Here is a 24,311-nt window from a genome sequence, read left to right as displayed (position 1 = left end):
AGCAAAAAAAAAGATGAAGCAAGGAACAATTGGAGCCTCAATCAACGAACGAACGCGCCCCCGAGTGGAACGAACGAATTTTTATAGACTAGCCCAGCCCACAAGTTCCGCGTGAACCTAACTGACAGCTGGCCTAGTCGCACAGAAACATCATCGTTATCTTCCCCTCCCCTCCCCTCCCCTCACCCCTCATCGTTGAGGTAACCTTTCGCCACATACGTCCTTGGTTGGAGGGTCGTCGTTCGCCAGCTCGAGACCGACTACCCCGCCCCCAAGATTTAGCCGAGTCGACCCCTATCTTTCGGGCCGTCCGTATTGGGAAACCCGAGAGGAATATCTCCATTCGAATGGATGACGGACTGGAAAGCTAGATGTGTTGGGGCCCCCGCGATGCTGGGATAGAAGGTTTCTGGAATGGGATATCCGGAGTGTGAATCTGCATGTGGTGGGTTGTTGTAGATGTGGTATCATTGGAGCGACTGGAATGAGGGGAACTACGAGAGTGTTGCGATTGTTTTGGTCTAGGCCGAGGTTTGGCTAGGGTGGATGTTGATTTCGATATCTTGAAGTGCTTGGCGAGTCAATTTGTTGCTTGGTTTCTACATTTGATTCCTTGTTGTATTTCGTCAAATTCTTTTCCTTGTTGCTGATATGCTCAGCTTGCTTCCCCCACTCCTCAAACTGATTCCAGGAAAGTCTCATCTATCGAGGCTGAGTTTTGTTGGCAGTGTACTTTATTCAACTTCTATCTGCAATTGCAGAAGCAATATGTCGATCGCCATGCTTCTTTCGATCGGATCCTTCACTTTCCAATCGTCTATTCTCTTCATGAGGAATTTGAACGTCTTCGGTCCACACTCTTTTAAATGCAAGATCCATACTATAAATCTTACACACTCTCCTTCTCTCCCATCTCCAAATGCTCAGTCCTCGTCATATCTCCTCCTGCCTTCCCCTCTGCCTCAAAATCTCTCTCCGTAAGTAATACCACCTTATCTCCAAAGGCGGCGGCAATCTCTTCGAGACTCTTCTGTTTGGTTTCCCTGTTTACTATTAGTGCTCTGTTCTTCACCATGTTCCTTCTTGAAGTGTTTTGATTCGCGTTTGATAGCTAAAAGAGAACTTACGGAAAGAAAAAGTAAGCTATGACGAGGAAGAAGAACGAGCAGGCTACGAAAACGTAGTAGTAGTTCTCATGAATTGTTGCGAAGGCGCTTGGTCCTGCTTCTGTGACTGTTGTTGCCAGGTTTTAGCATCGGGCATCTGTGGGTTTTAAAGGGACGTAGGGAGGGAAATTGAAAAAGTGAGACAACTATAATATGAGACATCGATGACTTACGAGCGACATTTACGATGAAATGCGACGCAGCAGCTAAGCCCATGACTTTACTCCTGTACACCAGAGGGAGAACTTCAGCGCCATAGAGCCACGTTGTACTGTTGAGCATGCCATCTGGAATTTGTCAGATTGCCCATACATGATTCCTTCCCCTTATTTTTGTTTATGTTTTCCGGGAGCGGATGTAACTTACAGTACACAACAACGAAGAGGTAAATACCCAGAACTGCGAAACCTTTCCCGATCTTGTTTTCCGTGTTCTGGAATTCTCGCTGCATTACCGCAGCGAAGATTTCAACGACGACTATGCCGGAAAGACCGGCGAGGATCATTCTTGTTAACCTGTTAGCTCTGTTCTCATGAAAAGAGGTGACGAAGATAGGGAGAGCCTAGGCAAAGCCGCCAGGAAAGAAGGAGAATGAAAGGACGTACTTTCGACGACCCCATTGATCAGTGAGAAATTTAGTTGTAATGGCATTGGAAACAAATGCCACTGTGCCGTAGACGCCTGCCAATGCTAGGATGGTTTTCGGATTGATGCCGAGAGATTTGTAGAGGATTGCTGTAAGGAGTCAGCTCGTAAAGGTGAGAAATCTGTTGATGGATGGAACTCACTCTGGTAGTACTGTTGACATGAAGTCAGCGTCATGTAAGCAAACCGATTTGAAGCTCTAACATACCTGAATGACATTAACACCGGTTAGACTTGTCATAGTCTGCACCGCAATCGACCTATATGCTGTCAGCTGTCTCTTTTCGCCATCAAAATACACACCGCGAAGAGCCCGAACTTACACCATCACCCTATGCCTAAACAATCGCCAAATTTCTCTATAAGACGTAATCTCCCTCTCCATTTCAAAGTCTATCTGGCTCCTCATCCCGGCAAACTCCCTCACGATCTCTCCCTCTTCCACACCCTCTCCCCTGTGAATACGTCCAAACTCCTTCCGCGCTAAGTCAATCTTGCCTGTCCGAATGAGCTGTCGAGGCGAATGTGGCATAAAGGTCGCCAGACCCGCGAACATAACGACTCCGAAAGGGATCTGAAGGCCAAGAGGAAGACGCCATTGTGTCGAGCCGTACGGTGCGTAGCTGCAGGCAAAACCGACCCAATTGGACATCATGGTGCCGAAGGAGATACCACAACCGGATATCCCGCCAATAAGGCCGCGATGAAGGGGAGAGGAAATTTCGGAGAGGTAGATGGGGACGGTTGCTACCATGCCGCTTTTATATTCGTCAGTCTCATTCACACTCACCAAGTCCCTTATTTGAAGTAAAGTGACGATCGAAGGAGGTCGAATTGACTTACCCAACAGCATACCCGGCCAACACTCGTCCGGCAAGGAACATTCCGAAGTTCACAGCTGCAGTCTGGATGGTCGTTCCAATTGTGACAACGATACACATCAATTGCATGAAGCGAATTCGTCCCAGCTTGTCACCAATGAATGTCTGCGTCAGAGCCCCGAGCGCTTCGCCTGCGATGTATACGGCTACGACCTACATAGGAGATCAGAAGTCATTCTTTATGACAGTTGGGAAAATGCTCCCTGAGAGTGGGATGAAATGTATAGTCTTACCGCCCCTGTGGCTCCATTTGACGGGTTTCCCATATACTCTATGAAGCTTTTGTGTGCGATTGCTGAGTTGGCCGTCAGTTTTTTATTGTATTAACTGTGGATAAGATGAAGAAGGGACTCACTTGTTGTCGCGATACCTGTATCAAAACCCTATCTGTATGTTAGAAGCTGTGTTCGGTTCAGATTCAAAAGAAGTACCCACGAAGAGAAATGTCCCAATCGCTGCAAAGAGCGCAAGGCCTATTGTATACCAGCCAGCCATTCTTCCCGACTCTTTCTGTAATTATCGCGGGAAAGGGGATAAGTGACTTCAAGCTCAGGATACATCTGTGATGTAATTGATGAACGAGGTTACACAAAGAGAGATAAATAAGATAGAGTCGGCATTAGACGGAGACGGATACTCATGGCGGGGTAATACATAGCGAAGAGTAAGTACGTGACAGGGGATCGTCAAGACGATCTCGGAAGTTTGGTGCCGTTGTAAGGTCAATAGTGGGGTCCCCGCGTTTTGAGGACTTCAATTGTGGGAAGCGAGTGTGGGCGATTTGAACAGAGTAAACATGTGTTTGATACTGTCATACAATCCATGCAGGTTTTCTGCAAAGAAGCGAGAACTTATGTTGTTGAGCTCCTGGTGGTTCTTGAGTCTTGCTCGCTACCCCTTTCCTGCCTCGCCTAAGATGTCGTCAACAACACAACTCAACATGGCTTGTCCTGCAACAATGACTCTCCACAACACCCAAGTCCATCAGCGCTCCAATTCTCCCAATCAATCAAGGTAGAATCTCCGTCCCCTTCCAATCCCAACATTTTCCCCTACCCTCAACCCCCAGACTCTTCACAACACCGACCATTTTCTCCACCGCAAACTCTGGACTAAACAGCTTCTCCTCTTTAACACCTGACCAAAACTCCTTACTCAGCTCCGTCTTCACCGTCCCAGGATGGTACGCCATAGCCATGGCCTTCTCACCACTTCTACCCCTCAGCCACAAGTCCAAGCTCTTACTCACACTATTTACACCCGCCTTGCTCGCTCGGTAGGAATACCACCCTCCAAGTCCATTGTCGGACGTCGAGCCCACCCGGGCAGACATGTTGAGCCAGACTGCTTGAGGAGGGATTCCTAATTCTTCACATTCGGAAGCGGAAAAGAGAGGGGTGGATTTCTTGGGGAGAAACGACGAGAAGTGTTTCGCGAGGAGGAGAGGTCCGATGGTGTTGATGGCGAAGGTTTGTGTAAGGTGTGAGTGGTCAAGTTGGGCAGGTGATTTTTCGGGATAGAGGATTCCTGGAATTGAAAAGGCGAGGTGGAGATGATGAGATGACGGGGGATAGAGGGTTTTGGCGTCTTCTGCTGCACGGAGGATGGTAGATTCGTCTGCCTTGTTGTCAGCTTTATTCCAAATATCTTATTCTCTAAACTGGGACGTAGGGTGAGATAGAGACAGGGAGGTCATACTTGTAACATCAACCTCCAAAACATGGAGTCGCTCGGGATCAACATCCGATAAATCTTCAAGAATGCTCTTCTTCACTCCCGCGACATCTTGCCTAGCTGTTGCAACGACAGGGATCTTGGTCGTTTGTAAGAGATGCCGTGTCAAGTGGAAGCCAATTCCCCGGCTTGCTGGACAGACTAGTGACCAAGCCATCTCAAGGAGTTTTCAATTAAGTCCTTATGGAATGAGAAGAATGAATACATCAGCGGAAAGCGCCTGATATAGACTTCGATGTTGAATATCAAGTGACAGAATGTACAGGGTTGATGATCGTCAATCCCCTTACAAGCGGCGGGAGCTATGCCCAAATCAGCATGGCTCGTATCTTTGATGAACAAGTTGTCTCAGCTTCGAGTACAGATTTCAGGGTCATCGATCGAAAGCTGGGAAACATTCATGACTTACGAGGTTTAACATCAAAGAGAATCCGGTGAATGCACTTAAGCCCAAGCAGGAAACAAGACTGACAGCCGCTTGGCTTTCTGGAAAGTAAAAGAGTTGGACCTCACTCTCATGAAAAGCTACTTGTACAAAGTGTCCATCTTATTTTTTGAAGCTCTTCTAGCTACACACCAAATATCCCCCAACACCATGCTGCTCAAGCAGATCGCAGCCAGCCGAAGGAATCCTAGGTATATTGTGAAAAGCGAAGCATTGGTGACCCAAACCAGTCCAACTAGAGAGCTACATCTTGGAAACTCGAATTACCTGGCGTCTGAGAACCTGATCCACTGTTCTCATCAGCAGGCTCTTTCAACTTCTCGTCTTTTTCCTCTGATTCGGATGTTGATGCAGGCGCTGCGGGCCGTAGTGCAACTTTATGCTGATCTCTGTCCTCAACCCTGACTTTCTGCTCGTCCTGAACGGCGGTCTTGTCTTCCTTGTCTTCTTCCTCATCATCGCTACTCTCCTGTTCCTCCTTGGGCGCATCCTTCGCGGGTGGTGTAGGAGGAATTGCTTGACTTGAGCCGTTGGTTGCAGGTGGACTAGGTAAAGGCGATTCTTTAGCTGGCTCCGGTGGTGACTGAGCAGGTATTTCGGCTTGAGCAATCTGGCGTTGTCTTGGATCGGCATCCAAATAATACTGCCTGACACCCACGATCCTGCCTCCTCTCTCACAACCCTCGACCCATTCCGGCCGAACCACTGGGATGTTCATCTCAACCGCCTTCTCCCAAAGTAGACCTCTCCCTTCCGTAGTCACGAAGTGTGTAGTATCGATCCGGACTGTATCCGCCAACTTGGCTCCTATCCTCTCCACGGCCCTGGTGAGACTATCCCTCAACTGCGCAGGTAGAATACCAGGTGTGACTGTAATACCACTCAAGTCCGTCATCTTATGCGTCTTAACAACGACTTTATCACTGCTGAAAGTGCCTGCACTTGTCCTCAATACCAAGTGAAATGTGTATTCCGTATCGACTGCCAGACCACTGATCTTCGTGCTGTGCATCGTCGTGGGTCGGGGGATGTTGCCGGCTTTCTGGCCATTGCGGAAGAGGGAGAGGGAGATAACATCTGCCGTTGCGACCTCGATTGGGTCCCATTCAAGGACTACGGATGTTTGAGTTGCATTTCTGCAGCTTAGTTTGGGTGCGACAGGTTCCGAGTCGCCGAAGGAGGAGTAGATGGAGTCTTGGAGCGCAAGGAAAGCAGCTTGGGATTTGGTTTCTGAGTTGAGGTTTCGGGCGACTGTGATGTCTACTATACTTCCAGAGGAGATATTGGGAGGTAGTAGAATCGAAGGAAATTCGATCTGGACGAGTAGTTAGATTGCTGGCATCTGGTAAGGGGCCATCCGGCGTGAATGCGAACATACAAGTCGTTTGTCTTGGGTCAGAAGGACTGCAACACCGGCATCGACCTTGCCGACTGTCAATGAGATCAGCATTGTTGCGATTAGATTTCGAATGGATCAGTTGGTTTGTGAGATACGTTGCGACAACCTCGAACTTGGTTCAATGAACGCGACTGGGGGAGCTCGGACCCGTAGTGCAGCCTCATTGGCTGAAATGGCAAGGCTGGGAAAGTAAGTCGTGCAAGGAAGCCCTGTGGACTTCGACTTCACAGCATGGGAACGTCTGCATGGTTTCACAACTACAAGCTTTTGGCACATTTGTTCTTAGCGTGGGAGAGTTTACATTCACTTCCTATTATTTGTGGTCCATGGAGTGTGTCCTCGAATTTTCCTTTGGCCGCTCCTTCGGCTCTCTTTGCCATTGCCATTGGGAAATCCAGCGGCCTTCTTTTTGAGCCCTTTCTCCCTAATCCTCAACACTTCCTCCAAAGCAGCATCTGTCTGGATAACCAGATCGCTCAGTCTGGTCTTGAGAATAGTCTCATTAGGAGTGAGTTGAGCCGTCCCAGTCAAAGGACCTGCCTCCCCTCCCATAAGCGTATTCCCGTCTGGCGCAAAGCCCTTCTTCTTCAAAGACTCTGTGAACGCTATCCTCAATTTCCTTGCTGCATAACTCCTCACCACCCTCTTTGATTCCAAGCTTTTGTACGCAATTGCCGACCACCAGAAAGGATCCATCCTTTCGTCCCATCGCTGCTCAAAGAGCTTTCTGAGTGGGAAGTTATTGGGGTGTGTATCGCGCCATCGCAAGGCGGTAACGGTGTAGACTCGCGCATCTCTGTACCTGATGGTGAAGGCGCTCCAGGTATTGCGGCCTGCAGGGTTCAGTGAGGTGAGCCAGGTGATGTCAAAGATTCTTGAAGCGGACTTTGTTGTTGTGGCATTCCAGGCCATCGTTGGAGAGAAGAAGGTAAAGACTGTGGATTGTGGAGCTGGAAATGGACTATCGTTCCATTATCGGCCTTTGGATGCCATATTTTCTGGCACTGCCTTTCGTGACTGGTCGTAGCGAGGGAAGGGTGTTGCTGAAGAGCAAACAACTTTCATTTGGAACGAAGCTCAAGTTGTCACAAAGTACCTTCAGTCCCAAAATAAATGCTGGGCTCGCTTCGGGAACAAAGCGCCGCTCGAATGTGGATTTTGACGCTAGTGGTGACGCACCACAGAATTTAGCCCCTCCACTGCAGTCCAAATCACAACAGCCAGCGGCGACCTTCTCTACTTAAAGACACAACCACCCAGGCTCACTTCGGTATTGACCCACTCAAATATACCCCTCAAAACCGTATCCAGAAAACCAAGCCACCACAGACAACTTCGATAAAGAAAATCGGTCGATATGCCTAAGAATAAGGGAAAGGTAGGCAGCCGCGCAGACTTCAGGCTGATCCGTCTTCAGCACATCGCACACAGACAAGGCAGATGCTGACTGGGATAATTACATAGGGTGGTAAGAACAGGCGTCGTGGAAAGAACGAGAACGACAACGAGAAGCGTGAACTCACCTTCAAGGAAGAGGGTCAAGGTAAGACAATTCATCCCCTCATTCCGACGTACCCCACCATGCCACCATCCCATCCAACAGCACCCTCCAAGCACTCCCTCCAAAGCATCAAAATATGAAGAAAATACTCTTTACTAACTCTCTTTCCTACAGAATATGCCCAAGTCCTCAAGATGCTCGGCAACGGCCGCCTCGAAGCCCTCTGCTTCGATGGGTCCAAACGCCTCGCACACATCCGAGGCAAGCTCCGCAAGAAGGTCTGGATCAACCAGGGCGACATCATCCTGCTCTCGCTCCGCGACTACCAGGACGAGAAGGGCGACGTGATCCTCAAGTACAGCGCGGACGAGGCGCGTTCGCTCAAGGCGTACGGCGAGCTGCCCGAGAGCGCGAAGATCAACGAGACGGATACTTATGGCCAGGAGGGAGACGGAGATTGCAACTTTGAGTTCGATGAGGATAGGAGTGAGAGTGAGGATGAGGATGGAAAGGGCAAGGAGGTTGATGTTGATGAGATCTAGAGGGGCGGTGGGGCTCTACTGGCTGTTCGGCTGTATCACTACCTCCTACTTCTCCTTCTTCACCTGACTCTAGATTTATGTCTAGATTTTGGCATTGGCAAAGAGAGATTCGGGCGCGTTGGTACGGGCGCTACTGGTGGTGATGGCGGTGACGAAAAGAAAGTCTGTCTTCTCTCTCAATCTCGCGGAAGTGGCCGTGGTCGTTCGTCAGGACCGAGACGCAACCCATCCATTTCCCGAGAACCTCGACAGCATGTTTCTTTTGGTTGTGGTTGTTTGACTGGTGGTGGCCTGCAGTGGGAGAGACGTTGCAAGTCATCGGCTAGGCTGTTTTCGCTTCTTCTTGCATTCGTACGCAATCCTGCACGTTCTGCCTTTTTACACTCTCGGGTGAAGGGTGGCTTGGATTCGGGATGTGCTGTGGTCTCTCTAGGTACTCATGGATTCGGGCACTTCACTTCATAGAAAATAGAAATACGCTGCATTTACATACACCGCTTGAGACCATAACTGATCCTGGTTTGACGTATTTGGTATTCAACACTAACTACACTACCCTCTCTTTAGCAGCAAGCTTTGCAATCGGCGGGGCCAAAATTCGCCCTGTAGGCACAACGCCTGTTACACCTATCATCAAACTACCCCCGAGAACCAACATTCATCTACCAATCATCATCATCCGCTTCATCATCTGAGTAAACATTAGCATGCGTTTTTTCTTGGACTCTGTGGAGTTACTTACCACTTGCACTAACTTTCTGCTTCCTCTTATTCAAAGCAGCCGCCAACGCACCAGCCAAACCACCATCTGCTCCACCACCACTGGCTCCAGCTGGAGGCAATCCGCTTCCAGCAGGTCCTGTATCCGCTCCGGGAACCATTGCTTGACTCCTGTCTCGGATTTGAGATCGGTCCACCTTCTTAAGTGCTCCAATGCCGCCTGCTTTCTGGATGTTCGCCATCAAGTCTGCACGATCACCAGTAGGCTGTGGCAAAGAGGCGGGAACTCCAGACTGATATCCCGAATCCCGGTTTGGTGGTGGTGGAGGAGGAGCGGGCGGTCCACCGGACGAGGGCAAAGGGGGCGGTGGAGGAGCACTGGAAGACGGTAAGGGCGGTGGAGGAGGGGCATTTGAGGAAGGGAGAGGAGGTGGAGGGGGAGCATTGGAAGAGGGTAATGGAGGTGGAGGAGGGGCACTCGATTGTGGTAATGGCGGTGGCGGAGGAGCATTGGAGTGTGGTAAAGGTGGAGGAGGTGGTGCAAATGATTGTGGGGCCCCGCTGTCTCTTGAAGGAGGTGGAGGAACAGGCCTTGAAGAGGCAGGCGGCAAAGGAGGTCCAGATGGAGTCTTGGGAGGTAAAGGGGGTGGAGGTACACTCGCTGGAGGGACCGCATGCGCAAGTCCTGTTGAGTCTCTTTGTGGAGTCTCTCGTTGAGGAGGAGGTGGGGGAACTGCTCCTCTGGCTGGTGTCGGAGGAGGAACTTGCTTTCTCTGGCCCATGAAAGGAGGAGGTACTCCAAATTTGGAACCAGACTCTCCAGGCTCGTATGAGTCTTCGATTGGTGACTTTGGGGGTCTTGGGGGAGGAGGGGGGCCTGGATTTGACAGGCTTTGAGCATGAGCACGTTGTGGTTTGGCATTGGTATTGGCGAATTTGCCAGCATCTGGCAAAGGAGGTGGAGCCGCAAATCTGGGAGGGGGAGGTCCTCTGGGTGGAGATGGTTCTCGAGGTGGAGTAGGTTCTCTCGGTGCGTCGACTTTCGCTGCTGATCTTCTGGCTGGAGGTGGTGCTGGCGGTGCTCCCCTCCCACGTCCCGAGGAAACGTTCTGTGGACTTTCAGATCGTGTGCGTGAAGGTGCTGCGGGAGGAGGCGGTGGTGGAGGGGCTCTGTTTCGTTGATTCTCAATCCCATTTGCTGGAGTTGGGACATTTTGCGCGGCCTGTTGTTGGCGAATGTAATCCGCGATGAAATCCTGGTTGTCTCGAATCAAGTCATCTGTAATCCCCATTTGCTTCAAATCGTCGCCCCAGGTTTCCCTCCAATTCGGATCAATAGCATCTAATGCAGCAAACTGGGATGCTTGCGGTTTCCCTCCATTGAAGCTTCCACCTGACATTCGGTTGTTCTGTGCTGGTGGAAGTGTATAACTCGGCGAGTCTGGAGGAGTTGGCTGTATCGATGGAGCGGATGAGTGTCTGTGTCCACCGAATAGACCCCCAAGTAAGCCATGTTTCTGTTGCTGCTGTCCACCTCCACCGAATGGATTAGATTTGGTCATTTTGCTGGCATTCTTCTCTCGATCATTCATCTTCTTCAGGAATTGCTTCGCCTCTTTCTCATCCACAAAGGATAGTCCGGCTAAGCAATCCTCAGTTTCGAAGGTATGGAAGAATGTCCTGTCCTGGTTATAGGACCAAGTGTCGTAGATTTCCTGATCCCATATTACCCCTCGATTAAGTGGCTACCTCGATGTTAGCATGTGGTGTCTCGATATGTATCTTTAGTCCAAGATATGGAGATGGGCTGACGAACCGACACATCAACAAGCTTCAGCCAATATGTATTTCCCACTAAATCGTTCGCAAGGACCGCAGCCCCCTGAAGTCCGGTATATGTCCATTTGTTCCTGTTTGGGTACGCAATGTACAGTCTGGCCACGGCCACCGCCTGTATCTTATTCGTAGCCTTTGGAACCTGCCTCTTGACCGTCTCCTTATCGTCGTCGGTGAGAATTGAAGGCATCTCTATCGATCAAAGTTGTACTTTTCCCAAGAGATCCGCGTAGATCCCGCCCTCGAGCTCTATCGCTCTGTTTGTCGAGATGGTTTCGAAACAGGCAGTGGTCGTGTGGGAGATTGGCCTTGCCTGGCACTGCCTGAGCGCATTGGGACGTGGAATTAAAGGATGCCTTCGAAATCTGCTACTGGCGAGCGCGTTGGATGTTGTTGTGCAATTAGTGAGTCGACGATAGGCAGCCAGTGGCAGATGCCATTCACGGAACAAACGATGCGATGTGTTGGTCAGGTAGGTAGGTGGGAGCTTGATGTTCACAAAGTGCCCAGTGCCTGTCCTGTCGGCGGTACGTAACAAAGGCCGCCAAGAGATGTTGGGTCAAGCCTCACCAAGTCCACTCAGCTGCGCTGGAAGTGCTGCACTCAGCCACGTCGAAGGCGGGAGAAGCAAGACAAGGCGCTTCGATGCGAGCTTCAACGCGCGTCTCTACTCTATGATTACCGAAAGAGAGGGCAACATTGGAAAGGAATAGATATGAAAATGTATACAGAACTACTTTCTTGCTTTATGTTCTTTGATCTGGATCTGAGTTACTTACTCGGCCAACTTAGTCTGTTCCTTTTTAGACTTTGGAGGACCTTGCTCGGAAACAGAGCCGAGTAACACTAATAAATCACCGTCATTACCTCCTCCAAGATACATCATGCCTAGGTATTACGCGAGTTTGAATATTCTCTAGACCAACCAAGCCAATAATAAATGGGTGCAGAATGGCGGCATGCATTCATGATTCATCGGCCTAGCTGGAGGTGTTTTGCTAATGTACAGCTGTTTGAAAGCCTCCATCCTCTCTGCGAGCTCCTCCCTTAGGTTACCACTTGGACTAACGCCATATGCCCAAACCGAATATGCCACCCAACAATCATAATTTAGAGTCTCGATACAAACCAATTAGCTATCAAGAGCACAAGTAGTATAATACAAGTTTGAAAGCATACCGGGAAAGCATTACTTGTTCAGCTCCTGAGTCTTAGCAGCACGCTCTTCCTTGGTACCCTCTTGCTGGACATTGAACTCTTTGGGAACAGCTGGTCCTGGGTGTGCCTGGTGGTGAATAAATTCGACCTTGTCACCCTTTGGCTCGCCTTGGTCATGAAGAGGATGAGTGCTGGCATTTGACTCTGTCTTGGAGGAAGCGTGCTTTGCTGTGAGCTCGGTGGCAGCGCCAGCGGCGTGGTTATCAGTCTCGTCTGGTCCGGCAGGCATTATGGATGGTTTTGAGAGTAGGTGTTTAGAATGTCCAAAATAAATTTGTGGTTTAAAGTTGGAAGAATAGATTTAGAGAACTTTACTTAAATACTTATCATACAGTATTGTACTTACAAGATGGAACAGCCTTTTATAATATGAAAGCACTTGCCCCTCCATGCTAAGACCATGACGTCGCGAGGGTGAGGACTTGGAGGCGAGAGGGGAAGCACGCGAGATCCATTGCCAAATGCCAATCAGTTCAACCGCTAGGGTATAAGTAGCTCAGCGCAGTTCAGCACCTAGCCTCTCTAGCGTGACCTACCTACTTATACCTGGTGATACAGTACCGTACTTTCCATTCTGACGCGTCTTCCCGATGTCCACTTCCCGGAATCGAGATCCAATGCATTGATTATCCGAGTCCACACTCCAAGACTACGAGCCAACTTCTGATTACAATACAATACTGAATTTATCCGCGTCCCAGACCTTGTGCTCATGGAGGGGTCAGGTCGATCATGACCGCCACAGCTGCAGATGTCTTCCGGGAACGGTGATCAACAGCCAGTGAAGCTGTCCCTGCCACTCGTAAAGACCTTCAGAACAGCATGAAGACCCCGCTAACCAGCCCAGAAATACCAGCAAGAGATATTCCAAGAGCTTCGCCAAAAGGATGAGCTCGTTGTCATTGCACGCGGCCTTGGCCTGCTGCGATTAGTTACGAACCTCCTCCATTCCTACGATGCGGCTGGAAACAACCTGATACTGCTCGTCGGGGCCGAAGACAGAGAGAACGGATGGATTGGGGAAGCTCTGGCGGAACATGCTGCCATCAGCATGGCTCCTAAAGCTAGGGGGCTCAGCGTGGTCAACACAGATGTCATGAGCGTGGGCACAAGAGAGAAAATGTATAGCCAAGGCGGCATTTTCAGTGTCACTTCACGAATCCTCGTTGTCGACCTCCTTACAAGCTTATTGAATCCGGAAACCATTACAGGGTTAGTGGTACTCCATGCAGACAAGATTGTGGCTACGTCTCTGGAGGCTTTCATATTGCGGATATATAGGCAGCGGAACAAAGTCGGTTTCCTGAAAGCCTTCTCTGATAACCCAGAGCCAATTGCCACTGGATTCTCGCCTCTTTCAACCATGATGCGAAATTTATTTCTACGGAATGTGTCATTGTGGCCACGGTTCCAGGTCACTGTGGGCCAGGCACTGGAAGGCAAGAAGAAAGCCGAGGTCATTGAATTGGAAGTCCCTATGTCCGATTCTATGCGCGACATCCAAAATGCCATTATGGAGTGTGTTGAAGTGAGCATTTCAGATCTCAAAAAGAGTAATTCGGGCTTGGAGATGGAAGATTGGAATTTTGACAGCGCTCTCCACAAGCAATTTGATATGGTTGTCAGGCGGCAGCTAGATCCAGTTTGGCATCGAGTCAGCTGGAAAACCAAACAAATTGTTAACGACTTGGGGGTGCTAAGAGGCATGCTTCATAGTCTTCTCACATATGATGCTGTCTCTTTTAACCGCCATCTCGATACTATTCTGGCAGCTCACTCTCCGCCACCAGGATCTACAAGACAGAATCAATCTCCATGGCTATTTCTCGATGCAGCTCATACCATATTTGATACCGCTAAGCGAAGAGTGTACACCGGGAAAGCAGCACCAGGAGCCACAGAGAATCTAGAGTCACTTCGACCTGTCTTGGAAGAGCAACCTAAGTGGGCAGTTCTTGCCGAAGTCTTGGAAGAAATTGACCGAGACCTTTATTTCAATCCTACCATCAGAGACGATTCAAATGGATCGATACTGATCATGTGTAGCGATACGAACCAGTGTCGTCAATTACGAGATTACCTCCAGACTATGCATGTCCGAACAGAGATCACTGAGACAGATGGTGACGAGGAGACCGAGCATGAGCCATCTGCCAATTTCATGATGAGGAAGAGACTGCGCGGTTATTTCAAGTGGAAGAAGGAGTTTGCAAAAGTTAGTGCGGAATTATTCAAGGAGACTCAAAATTCCTTGAACGGTACAACGGAAACAAAAAGCACAAGCGGTAGCTATCGAGGGAAGCAACCACCAAACAAGCGACGCCGAGTCCGAGGTGGCGGAAACGCTGGAGCTGGTCCTACACGAGCTGCAAATGGGAGCATTCTAGCATCCGAGGATAAACCACTTGAAGTCGCTACGCTTATGACTGAGATCCAGCCGACGGAAACAGAGGCTGCTCAGAAAGAAGACATCATTGCAGATCCATTAGATGACATGGAGGACTTCTACCAACTCTACGATACCCAGAATCTGGTTGTAATCCATGCCTACGATGGGGATATGGACGAACATGTGCTCGAAGAGGTCAAGCCTCGATACATCATCATGTATGAGCCAGATACTTCGTTCGTTCGCCGAGTGGAGGTCTACCGCTCATCTCATAACGACCGCAATGTACGGGTCTACTTCCTTTATTACGGCGGCTCTGTTGAAGAGCAACGATATCTGTCTTCCGTCCGGCGCGAGAAGGATGCTTTCACCAAACTCATCAAAGAGAAATCTAGCATGTCCGTTGTCATGACACTCGATGCTCATGGCATCGAAGATCCCGAAGAGGCCTTCCTACGCACGATTAATACTCGAATAGCAGGCGGCGGTCGGCTAGCCGCTACGGCCCAACCACCTCGGGTCGTCGTCGACGTCCGCGAATTCCGCTCCTCTCTTCCCTCTCTCCTTCATGGCCGCTCCATGGTAATAGTTCCCTGCATGCTCACGGTCGGCGACTACATTCTCTCACCCAGCATCTGTGTTGAGCGTAAATCCATCAAAGATCTCATCTCCTCCTTCAAAGACGGCCGTCTTTACAGCCAAGCCGAGACCATGCAATTGCACTACAAATCCCCTATGCTGCTCATTGAATTCGACCAGAACAAGTCCTTCACCCTCGAACCTTTTGCCGATCTCTCAGGCACATTGAATTCCGTCTCCGCGTCCAATGCCACCTCAGACCTTCAATCCAAACTCGTCCTCCTCACCCTTGCATTCCCTCGCCTCCGTATCATCTGGTCATCTTCACCCTACCAAACAGCCGAGATCTTCGAGTCCCTCAAAACACAAGAGCCAGAACCGGATCCCATCGCTGCAGTGCGCATTGGGCTCGAAGGCGGTCAAAAGGCCGAGGATCAGAGCTTCAATAGGGAACCGCAGGACATGTTGAGGATTGTACCTGGTGTTACGGGCAAGAATATCAAGAATTTAGTAGTGGAGATGGGGAGTTTGAGGGAGGTTGCGAATGCATCTGTGAATGAGTTAGAGCCGGCTGTTGGGAGGGAGGCGGGGAGGGTGATACATAGGTTTTTCAATAAGAGTGTGTTGGGTGATGAGTAGAGTAATAGGTTGAAATATTAGAATTAAACATTGTCGAGACCAGGACTTTGAATATCGTACAATGCAAGCAGTTATCGAAAGTGAATACACAAGCCACAGAGAGGTTCGTAATACAATGATTCATTTCAGTAATCTTATAAACTACCACAGCATAGAATTTACAGACGTCACCACCGTGCCAAGTAATATCTCTAATACCTATGTCTCGCCAAAGTCAACAGCCCTCTCAGTGTCCTGAAAGTAGCTCGGGGTTGAAACCAAGGGCAATGTTGAGTGTTCGCTTAATCTCGTCATTGTTTACCTACACTTTGAAGTTTGATAAATACAAACATCCGAAACAACTTGGCGCCAGTGACCACTTTCAACGTGAGGATCCAGCTGTATCTTACAGTATTCACGTGAAAGAAAGCCAAAGATGTCCTTGGAAAGTTATATAGGCGCGTATGAGGATCGCCATAGTTTCTAAGTCTATATTTATGGATTCTGCTATAGCCAACACTCTAGACTCTTACGTCCACCACACCCTTCAACGTCTCACTTCCTACAATTCTTCTCACAAACTCCAATCCCTCCTCATAATCCCTCATAATTGCCTCATCCCTCATCACCAATAACTCCGCTTCGATCCTGCCCCTCTCCCAGGAGTCCATTGCTGTAAATCCAAGTCTCAATATTTGATTAATAGTTCGCACTTTCTCTTCCAGACTTAATACCTTCCCTTTTCCTAGTCTTTGTTCGTCCTCATCACCAATATTAGGAGTGGGAGCAAGTCCAGCACTGGATCCAACATTCCTCATCGCCCAAACTAGCACCTCAACATCCATCCTCTCGAGTAACCCACTCCACATCAAAAGATGCACAGCTTCTACATTACCCTCCCTGATCGCCTCCTTCAATCCCTCGAATGCTACTTCACCGCTCGTAGACGTCAACCACGATACTCTAGCGCCGGACTTGAGTAGATAGAAGAGGTGTTGGAGCGAGATGGAAGTGAAAGGGGGTGTGAGGAGGGAGTTCGGGATTTCGATGTTGGGGGAGAGGGTGGAGGTGGAGGACCAGGTTATATGTGGCCAGGGGGAGGGGCCGTCGGGTGAGGAGACGAAGTCCAAGAAGTAGGCGTAGTCCTGGTCGTGGTATTGTGTGGACGTTAGGCGAGATGTTGGGGGTTCTGGTGATTCTGATGGAGGCGGTGGTTGCTCGGGTGGTGGAGTATTTGGTGTTTGGGAGCTGAGGGGTTCGAATGGAATAGACGAAGGTGGTGGAAGACCTCTGGGCTTGTTTTTGGCTTTGAGGAAATCTGTAGAGTCTGTTAGTTGCTGTTTTGGAAAGTCCAGATTTGATGTAGTGCTCAAGCAGAGAATAAACTTACACAACGGTACAAACGGACTATCCGCTGCATATCTCTGTATCCAAGCCTCCTTCGCTTTCAGCAGAACTTCCAGGCTTGTCCAACGACACCTCAGTACTTGACTCTGTAAGTCGCTATCTTCTTCACCCCAATCTCCTCTGCCACCCATCTCCCGGTCTCTCTCGTCACCAGCCTCGTCCAAGTCCTTCTCACCAACCACTGTGTCCTTCGCATATGCCCTCTCCCAACTCGCACCAAAAACCCTCATCACAGTCCAATTGAATACTGTATTACTACTCAGTTTTCCCGCAATCACAGGACTGGCTTTTGGTAAATCGAGATTTAGACAGAATTGGAAGACGCGCTCGAGGAGTTCGGTGGGGAGTTTTTCTAGAAGGGACATTTTGTGTCTGGATTTTAGGGTTTTGAGGGTTCGGATTTTTGGTGGTTTGGCTACCTGAATGGTACTATGTCGGGGGTTCGAAAGTTCATTTTGGAATGGTTTGAGGGGACGGCCTGGTTTGCGATTCTGGGAGATTTGTTAGCTTTCATTTCCTGAAGTGACGGGGTAATGTTTGTGGCGAGCAAGGAATTACCAGGGCTTTCCGGGCTGCTACGGCGCTTTTCGTATTAGATCGTTTTCTTTTGCCGGGAATTCTGATGGGCGTGAGTTCCATAGGTGGACTGAGCGAGTGTGTGGTTCGTGATGTATTTTGACAAACAATACTTTCGAGAAATTATTTTGTCAGCCTTGTCTAGCCCCGCGCTAGACGGAAGCTGGGCCGAGGTGGAGCTCTTCAGCCTTCTCTCTACCTTATGAACTCTAAAATATCCAACCTTCCATCATGAACATGGAGCACACAGCAACCCATACGAGATCCCAATGTTGAGAAGCTAGATATGTGCGATCTTTCTCTGAATCAAAGGGCGTCTGCTAAAGCTGCCCTTCCTCAAATCGAACATCTTTCCCTCTCAACTCTCCCAATCGAACTCCGACAACACATCTACAGTTACATCTACACCGAACATACCAACGTCCCTCTAAGCCGCTTTCCCTACTCAGACTACAATCACACCGGCTGTCGCTGTGGCGAAGGGCTCTCCCTCACGAACCGATTATTTTACTTCGAGACCAGACATCTCTTCTACGACCATGCTCGTTTTTCTTTCAAAACACCCGTGTCCTGCAAACGCTTCCTAGATGGCATCGGACCTCACATCAAAGATCTCGGTGCTCTAGTCATCACACTCGAATACAATGAGATACACCTGCTGCGCAGCATATTCAATAACTTCCCATCTGAGTCTAGCTTGCACACTCTGTATCTTGAGTATACCAGTCAATCTGCTTGGCCGACACCAGGCCCTATATATTTGCCGTCTGTACAGGAGAAAGATGCGAGTATTACGTATGATGTGAGATTCAGACCCGAGTTACATCCGTTGTCGAAGTTGAAATCTATGAGGAAAATCACAGTCATTGGCGATATTGAAAGCCAGGAGGTGCAAGAGGCTGTTGTTAAGCTGAGTTTGAAGATTGAAGATGCGGCTTGTAGAGATGGCGCGATGGCTAAGAAGATAGAGCTTGTTGAGCTCACGTATTTTGGGAAACCCCAGATATGGTTCAGCATCGAACACCCCGCACTGAATGCGGTATCAATTTGAGCCCGAAAGACATCCCGGCTTACCTTTCCCTTTCGTCCATGCGCTGGAGCAATAAAAATTCATGAAAGTCGAGTAACTCGACTTCAAAGACGGCTTGTTTCGTCGTTTGGTAGCCAACAAGTCTCAGTCGCGATTCTACTCAGCCTATTACAGCCCTTGGCAAGGTCCGGGAGTCATATCCATCAGCCCATATCGACTGTATCCAACCAGTCAACTAGTCAACAATCATGAAGGGCCCTTCAGCGTCTGGTTTGATTGTACTGCTTAATTCTCAGGAGATTTCTGCAGCCAGCTCTGCATCTAGAGTCACATCCGAACATCACATCGGAGCATTCCGGACCTACGAGATAGCCTCGCTAGCCAGGCCAAAGAGCTTGTGATCAAAAACTGGAAGGTGGAGCAAGGAAAAGATGTATTATTGAAGTTCGGAGGTTTCAGTAGAGATCTTTCAATACAAATTGGTTGGAGGTCGTGACGGTGAAAGTCTGTGAAAGTCTGTGAAAGTCTGTGAAAGTCAAGAGGTCATTTGAGACTTTGTGCCAAGGTGGGAAGTGGGCGGTTATGGAAGTTCTGCTCAGAAAAGCATTCGGTCTGTCTGGGTATGTTGCTGAGTTTGACGAAGGCTCGGGAGGTTAACTCGACTTGAGCTGACCAGCTGGGACTTCCTCAATTTCTGGGCACTCGGAAAATAGCCAGGACTCTGGTCACAAAATCGTTGGACTACGCTCCTACCCCAGACGAGACGCAGAAGAACCACGTGTCAATATAATGCCCTGTGCAATGACAACAGAGGAAGCAAATCGGTTGTACACCACTCTGGCCATTTTCCCCGTCCCGGTTCATATTGATGCAAATATCAGACTGTCGGAGGTACCTGCGCTCCAGATCCTTTTTCAGCCATTTGAATCAGGGTCATGGCCTCCGGGTATGCTTCAAAATAAAGATCTTTGGCAAAACTGACGATTGAGTTCATCTCCGTATTCATGGTTGGAGGTGGAGATTTGCTTCGGTGTAATTTGGCTCTTCCTCGTTTTCGACCATGTCGCGCCAATAAGCCCTAGCTTAGCCTGGCCCAAGTTTGACTTTTTCCTCGAGATCAAGCTTCGGGCTCTAAAAGCTGCAAGGGCTGCTTTGATACCGCCTTTGGCTTTCCCTCAAATTCGATCATGGGTTTCGTTCAGGCCAATCACAGCCCTTGGGTGTCTGGAGGCTGAGTTTATATTGAAGTCCAAGACGTTGCGAGTCCCCAGAGGCTCTTGGGGCCAGTCTGGGTGTCCATACCGGAAGGTTTGCCTTGGTAAAGATAGTACAGTACTTCAATTTCCCTTTCCAGGCCCTTTCCAGGAGTGTGCGTGTCACCAGTCCCATCTCACCACCGACGTCATCGTCAATTTCTCAACATTTGTTCGACAAGATTTTCATGGAAGAAGAGATCATGACCTGTACTGTACTGTACTGTACTGTACTGTACTGTATGCATGTTCTCCACCGAGTCAACTCCAATGATACAGTAAACGGACCATTCAGCGAAGCACGAGTCAGCTAGTGATCGATCGAGTTTTTCGCATCTTGCCGAGTATTCCGTAGTCCAACGACGGACCGCTGTCAAAACAGACGACCTTGGTTAGGAAAACTCGTGGTGCGGGATGTGGGTCTCTGACCTCACCAGCCACACCTTAAGTGTGGCGCAAGTAACATCGCAGCGATCATTGCCGCCCCCGGATCTCATCTTCCTGCCTTCCTTGATTTTGACCTCTACTTGAATTGTGAGGGTACCAATGAGAGAGTTCTCCGGTCACACCCTGGGCATGCAGTTTCAGTTCAAAGACAAAGGCGGCAGTGGAAATTTCAATATGCGGGAAGCTGACAAGGGAAATTCGTAGGTAACGACGTCACACTTTACGGCTCGTGACCCCTGCTCGCGCGTTGACTTTTGACGAGGCGGAACGAGCAGGATCAGATCAGTTGTTTGTGTTTGGTTGCGAAGCTGCCTATGACGCGCCTTCTCAAGGTGAGGTGACACGGTGAATGCCATGAGCAAGGCTGGCTGGCCAAAGGTGAGGGAGCGTATATATTTCGAGCCTCCCTTCCTTCTGCCCAAGGACTTTCCTCATTCAAACCACAACACAAACAAACAAACAAATAAAGCCACTCAATTTCGAGACAACAAATCTTGAAGCTCTCCACCATTACCACTTCAAAAACATAATCAACAACAAGCCGCAAAGTGCAACTTCTTCAAAATGGGTGCCGTCGTATCATGCGTATGTTCTCCGCCTGAGCTCAGCCTTGCCACATTCAGATCGATGCAGTCGCTAACGTCAACAATAGATCAAATCTGTCTTCCAGACTATCGGAGCCTGCATCATGGCAGTCGTTAACGGCATTGCGGGCATACTCAAGGCCATCATCAACGCAATCGCATCCTTCTTCGGTATCATCGTCAGCTGCCTGACCTGCGGTCGTGGTGGTAGAAAGCGAGGACATGGAGGACGCGGAGGACACACAACGAGCCATGTCTGAGCTTTCCCATCTTATTCGGCACCAACCCAAACCAGCACAACTTTAAACCGTAAGCTATTCGAATAATACCAGCACACGCCACTCGAATTAGTTGGTCTGAGCAGATGGATTGAGGAGGATGCTAGAGAGTGGATGGGAGTTTATACGATAGGATCGCAAGGGGGGTCATGGATGGACGGAGCGATGGCATGAGACGACTTCTCTTTGTTTTCTTTCAATACCCGGCATGAGACTGCCACTCAGCGCTTGCTTGCTTGTACCTCTCTGATAATAGAGCAATGATGACGACATGAGCCAAATCTGCTTTGCAATGATTCCCTCGTGTACTGTGACTTTAATGCGGTGATTCCAGAACTTGTACAACTAAGACTTGATGTCATGTTGGCTGGTGCAGAGTATGTTACGCATATAGCTAATGTAACAAAGATTGTCTGACTGCGCACGGTATGTTCTTCGCTGCAAACTACCTATACAATCCTTATATTCCAGGTTGTTTAGGAGAGTTGAGGCGGTTTGTTATGTATTCGAGGCCGCTTGGAAGTCAGAGAACCTCAAAACTTACGTGAGACCTAACATAACCACATAGGATTGATAGAATCTACTTCGAATGTTCAAAAAAAATCACACTGTTCAAAATAATCGCCTTCCTTCAACAAGAAGAAATGTCAAGCACATGTAAATCAATCATGTGACCTATAGCTGCCAAGGATCAGACCTCGAATTTCCAAGCTTCAAATTGAGTCGATGCCAGCATCTCAACCCTCCACAGCAGATGAAGGTATACACCTCATCCCACCATAACAGACACACTGCATAGCGGCTATGCGGTCTCTGCACGCACCCGCCCCTTCTTCTACCCTCCTGAAATTCCTCAAATCGCAGTCAGAGTGCATCTGCTTCTTCAGCCCCAACCCTCGACCAGGCTTCTCCTTCGACCATGCTGCCCCTCGGGTTCGAGTACCACAGCTGCCAACATGTCGTAGCGTAAAATCGCCTTCAAATGCGAGAAGATTATCTACGTCTTCTCCGCGACGCGCCACTGTTGAAGCTTCGTTCCTGAATCTGGAGTTTCTCTGGCCGAGATCTGCTCCGGCGCTCAAAGCAATGACAACCGATTCACATGATATAGCTCGGAATCGGAGTCTGGCATATAAGGGCTCACTGACGGTTCAGCGGAATGCCCATTCGGGCTCGAAGAAATGGCACCAGAAGCTCTGGGGAGTAACTTCTTTGCGAGGGGGACGACCTCTACGGCCAGACGATTTACCAGCGACTTTGCATGGCTCTGAGGAGGATAGTGACAATTCGATGTTCAGTCTTGGAAGGCATATATCTGCCAAAGCGGCAGCGCAGCCGAAGCTTCGCTGTACTGAGTTTGATGAGAATGGGAATGTGGTTTTGGCGAGTGGGGAGTTCAAGAAGAGCGAATTGATTGCGAAGGTATGTACCTCTTTCTCCCTAATCTCTTTATGTTCTTATGTACTTTATGCTGAAAGCAATGCTAATTTTGGATCTGACATAGTATGGACTCCTCCCCCGCGATCTCAGGAAAATAGACAGTAGTCTCCTTCCCCATATCCTCGTCCGCCCCTCCGCAATTCTAATAAATCTCCTCCACCTCCGTGTCCTCATCAAAGCCAATCGCGTGCTCGTGTTTGACGCCTACGGCACAACAGACTCCTACAACCAAAGCGCTTTCATCTACGACCTAGAAGACAAGCTACGACAGAAACAGGCCTCGCCTCTAGCAGGCGGCCTACCCTATGAATTCCGGGCTCTGGAAGCTGTTCTCATATCCGCGATAACCAGCTTAGAGAAAGAGTTTGAGGGTGTGCGAAAGCCGGTTGTGAGAGTCCTGCGACAACTAGAAGAGGATATTGATAGGGACAAGCTTCGGGTCCTGCTTATCTATTCGAAGAAATTGGGAACGTTTGAGCAGAAAGCTAAATTGGTGAGAGATGCTATTGATGAGCTACTAGAAGCAGATGATGATCTGGCCGCCATGTACCTCACTGAGAAGAGCCATGATTTGGTCCGTGGAGAGGACGACCATACGGAAGTCGAGATGCTGCTTGAGTCGTATCATAAGCTATGCGATGAGATCGTGCAGGAGTCTGGGAACTTGGTGTCGAATATCCGGAATACGGAGGAGATGTACGTTTTCCTTTCTCAACTTTCATTCCTAATTCATCGGACATTACAGCCAATTCCATTCCCTGAGATTGCCTAATAACTCTATACTGAAATCAAGCACTAACTCCTCCTAGCGTAAAAGCCATTCTAGACGCCAACCGCAACTCTCTCATGCTCCTAGACCTCAAATTCTCCATCGGCACGCTCGGTATCGGCTCAGGAGCCTTCATTGCTGCCCTTTACGGCATGAACTTGAAGAACTTCATCGAGGAGTCTGACATCGGCTTCTGGGGGGTCACGGGCTGGAGTATGGTCTTCGCGGGCGTCGTCTGCGCCTATGGTCTCACAAAGCTGAGGAAAGTCCAGAGGGTGAGTATGTGGGGTGAGGGTGGGAGGAGAGGTCGCAGTTGGAGAGATGAGGATTTGGACAGGGCGCTGGTCAATAGGGAACTCGAGGCCGGGCGTAGGGAGAGGAGTGAGAGGGAGAGGGTGAGGAGGCTGAAGGAGGGGAGAGTCGATGATAGGGCGGCGCCTGTTATGGCATTGGGGAAGGTGAACACTAAGCTCATCTAGGCAAGCAATGGTGTGCTCCCTGCGGTGTAAGAGAGCTTTAGGTGCATTTTCGGCGTTCAGTGCTTGGGAATGTGCTGGGCTGTAAATTACCACTACCACCACGGGCGGTGTATGGCGTTGAGCCCATGTAGATCCGACAGATCTGTTAGATATCTACACACTTCTCTCTTGTAGTTGTCGTCTGGATCTTGCACGCGCCTACCTCACTCTATGTTGGGCCACATGGCCAGTCCTTGCTTCCGGAAGTCGTTGTTCTAGCGGCGCCACAGGACAACTGCAGTCCGTTCTCTGTTCTGCGTGCCTGGTTGATTGCTAACAACACGCATTGTATGCCACATACTTCAGGTTATTGATCTAGGCGCGCGTCATGGTAAA

The 24,311-nt window shown here is 49.4% G+C and overlaps 12 protein-coding genes across 13 annotated transcripts; 5 read left to right on the top strand and 7 right to left on the bottom strand.

Moving 5' to 3' along the window:
* Positions 1-175: 175 nt before the first annotated feature.
* Positions 176-3,382, bottom strand: ONS95_014599 (uncharacterized protein). Its single transcript, XM_058508260.1, has 12 exons — positions 3,128-3,382; positions 3,048-3,075; positions 2,926-2,987; positions 2,655-2,845; positions 2,135-2,569; positions 2,020-2,071; positions 1,955-1,964; positions 1,772-1,901; positions 1,533-1,672; positions 1,340-1,453; positions 1,128-1,233; positions 176-1,043 (listed from the first exon to the last, which is right to left on the bottom strand). The coding sequence occupies exons 1-12, from the start codon at positions 3,185-3,187 to the stop codon at positions 890-892; spliced, it is 1,482 nt and encodes a 493-aa protein (XP_058355944.1). The 5' UTR covers positions 3,188-3,382; the 3' UTR covers positions 176-889.
* Positions 3,383-3,701: 319 nt separating this feature from the next.
* Positions 3,702-4,583, bottom strand: ONS95_014598 (uncharacterized protein; the record flags this gene model as incomplete). The annotated part of the gene is made up of 2 exons (XM_058508259.1): positions 3,702-4,309; positions 4,391-4,583. 2 exons carry the CDS (start codon positions 4,581-4,583, stop codon positions 3,702-3,704), a joined length of 801 nt encoding a protein of 266 aa, XP_058355943.1.
* A 320-nt stretch (positions 4,584-4,903) lies between these two features.
* CHS5 (Chitin synthase, class 5) lies at positions 4,904-6,393 on the bottom strand. Its single transcript, XM_058508258.1, has one exon. It carries the CDS (start codon positions 5,881-5,883, stop codon positions 5,107-5,109), a length of 777 nt encoding a protein of 258 aa, XP_058355942.1. The 5' UTR covers positions 5,884-6,393; the 3' UTR covers positions 4,904-5,106.
* A 147-nt stretch (positions 6,394-6,540) lies between these two features.
* On the bottom strand, positions 6,541-7,481 carry ONS95_014596 (uncharacterized protein). The gene has a single exon (XM_058508257.1). It carries the CDS (start codon positions 7,180-7,182, stop codon positions 6,574-6,576), a length of 609 nt encoding a protein of 202 aa, XP_058355941.1. The 5' UTR covers positions 7,183-7,481; the 3' UTR covers positions 6,541-6,573.
* A 146-nt stretch (positions 7,482-7,627) lies between these two features.
* TIF11 (Translation initiation factor 1A) lies at positions 7,628-8,313 on the top strand (the record flags this gene model as incomplete). The annotated part of the gene is made up of 3 exons (XM_058508256.1): positions 7,628-7,648; positions 7,735-7,813; positions 7,946-8,313. 3 exons carry the CDS (start codon positions 7,628-7,630, stop codon positions 8,311-8,313), a joined length of 468 nt encoding a protein of 155 aa, XP_058355940.1.
* A 662-nt stretch (positions 8,314-8,975) lies between these two features.
* Positions 8,976-11,059, bottom strand: ONS95_014594 (uncharacterized protein; the record flags this gene model as incomplete). The annotated part of the gene is made up of 3 exons (XM_058508255.1): positions 8,976-9,004; positions 9,056-10,778; positions 10,850-11,059. The coding sequence occupies 3 exons, from the start codon at positions 11,057-11,059 to the stop codon at positions 8,976-8,978; spliced, it is 1,962 nt and encodes a 653-aa protein (XP_058355939.1).
* Positions 11,060-12,058: 999 nt separating this feature from the next.
* On the bottom strand, positions 12,059-12,316 carry ONS95_014593 (uncharacterized protein; the record flags this gene model as incomplete). Its single annotated transcript, XM_058508254.1, has 1 exon — positions 12,059-12,316. The coding sequence occupies one exon, from the start codon at positions 12,314-12,316 to the stop codon at positions 12,059-12,061; it is 258 nt and encodes an 85-aa protein (XP_058355938.1).
* Positions 12,317-12,838: 522 nt separating this feature from the next.
* On the top strand, positions 12,839-15,694 carry ONS95_014592 (uncharacterized protein; the record flags this gene model as incomplete). The annotated part of the gene is made up of 2 exons (XM_058508253.1): positions 12,839-12,889; positions 12,935-15,694. 2 exons carry the CDS (start codon positions 12,839-12,841, stop codon positions 15,692-15,694), a joined length of 2,811 nt encoding a protein of 936 aa, XP_058355937.1.
* Positions 15,695-16,119: 425 nt separating this feature from the next.
* Positions 16,120-17,746, bottom strand: MRS2_2 (magnesium ion transporter). 2 transcript variants are annotated; one of them, XM_058508762.1, is made up of 3 exons: positions 17,639-17,746; positions 17,064-17,571; positions 16,120-16,991 (listed from the first exon to the last, which is right to left on the bottom strand). In XM_058508762.1, the coding sequence occupies exons 1-3, from the start codon at positions 17,717-17,719 to the stop codon at positions 16,195-16,197; spliced, it is 1,386 nt and encodes a 461-aa protein (XP_058355935.1). In that variant the 5' UTR covers positions 17,720-17,746; the 3' UTR covers positions 16,120-16,194. The 2 variants fall into 2 exon arrangements, with proteins under 2 accessions (XP_058355935.1, XP_058355936.1); XM_058508763.1 differs by having other exon boundaries at positions 17,064-17,746.
* Positions 17,747-17,942: 196 nt separating this feature from the next.
* On the top strand, positions 17,943-18,707 carry ONS95_014591 (uncharacterized protein; the record flags this gene model as incomplete). The annotated part of the gene is made up of 1 exon (XM_058508252.1): positions 17,943-18,707. One exon carries the CDS (start codon positions 17,943-17,945, stop codon positions 18,705-18,707), a length of 765 nt encoding a protein of 254 aa, XP_058355934.1.
* A 2,243-nt stretch (positions 18,708-20,950) lies between these two features.
* Positions 20,951-21,230, top strand: ONS95_014590 (uncharacterized protein; the record flags this gene model as incomplete). Its single annotated transcript, XM_058508251.1, has 2 exons — positions 20,951-20,971; positions 21,039-21,230. The coding sequence occupies 2 exons, from the start codon at positions 20,951-20,953 to the stop codon at positions 21,228-21,230; spliced, it is 213 nt and encodes a 70-aa protein (XP_058355933.1).
* An 822-nt stretch (positions 21,231-22,052) lies between these two features.
* MRS2_1 (magnesium ion transporter) lies at positions 22,053-23,936 on the top strand (the record flags this gene model as incomplete). Its single annotated transcript, XM_058508250.1, has 3 exons — positions 22,053-22,670; positions 22,753-23,384; positions 23,498-23,936. 3 exons carry the CDS (start codon positions 22,053-22,055, stop codon positions 23,934-23,936), a joined length of 1,689 nt encoding a protein of 562 aa, XP_058355932.1.
* Between the last annotated feature and the right edge of the window lie 375 nt (positions 23,937-24,311).

This window comes from Cadophora gregata, assembly GCF_030347475.1.
Source record: "Cadophora gregata isolate MNR1 chromosome Unknown scaffold_9, whole genome shotgun sequence".
NCBI classification, from domain to species: domain Eukaryota; kingdom Fungi; phylum Ascomycota; class Leotiomycetes; order Helotiales; family Ploettnerulaceae; genus Cadophora; species Cadophora gregata.
The sequence above is the reverse complement of the archived record's forward strand: the minus strand, read 5'-3'. Positions and strand labels throughout refer to the sequence as shown.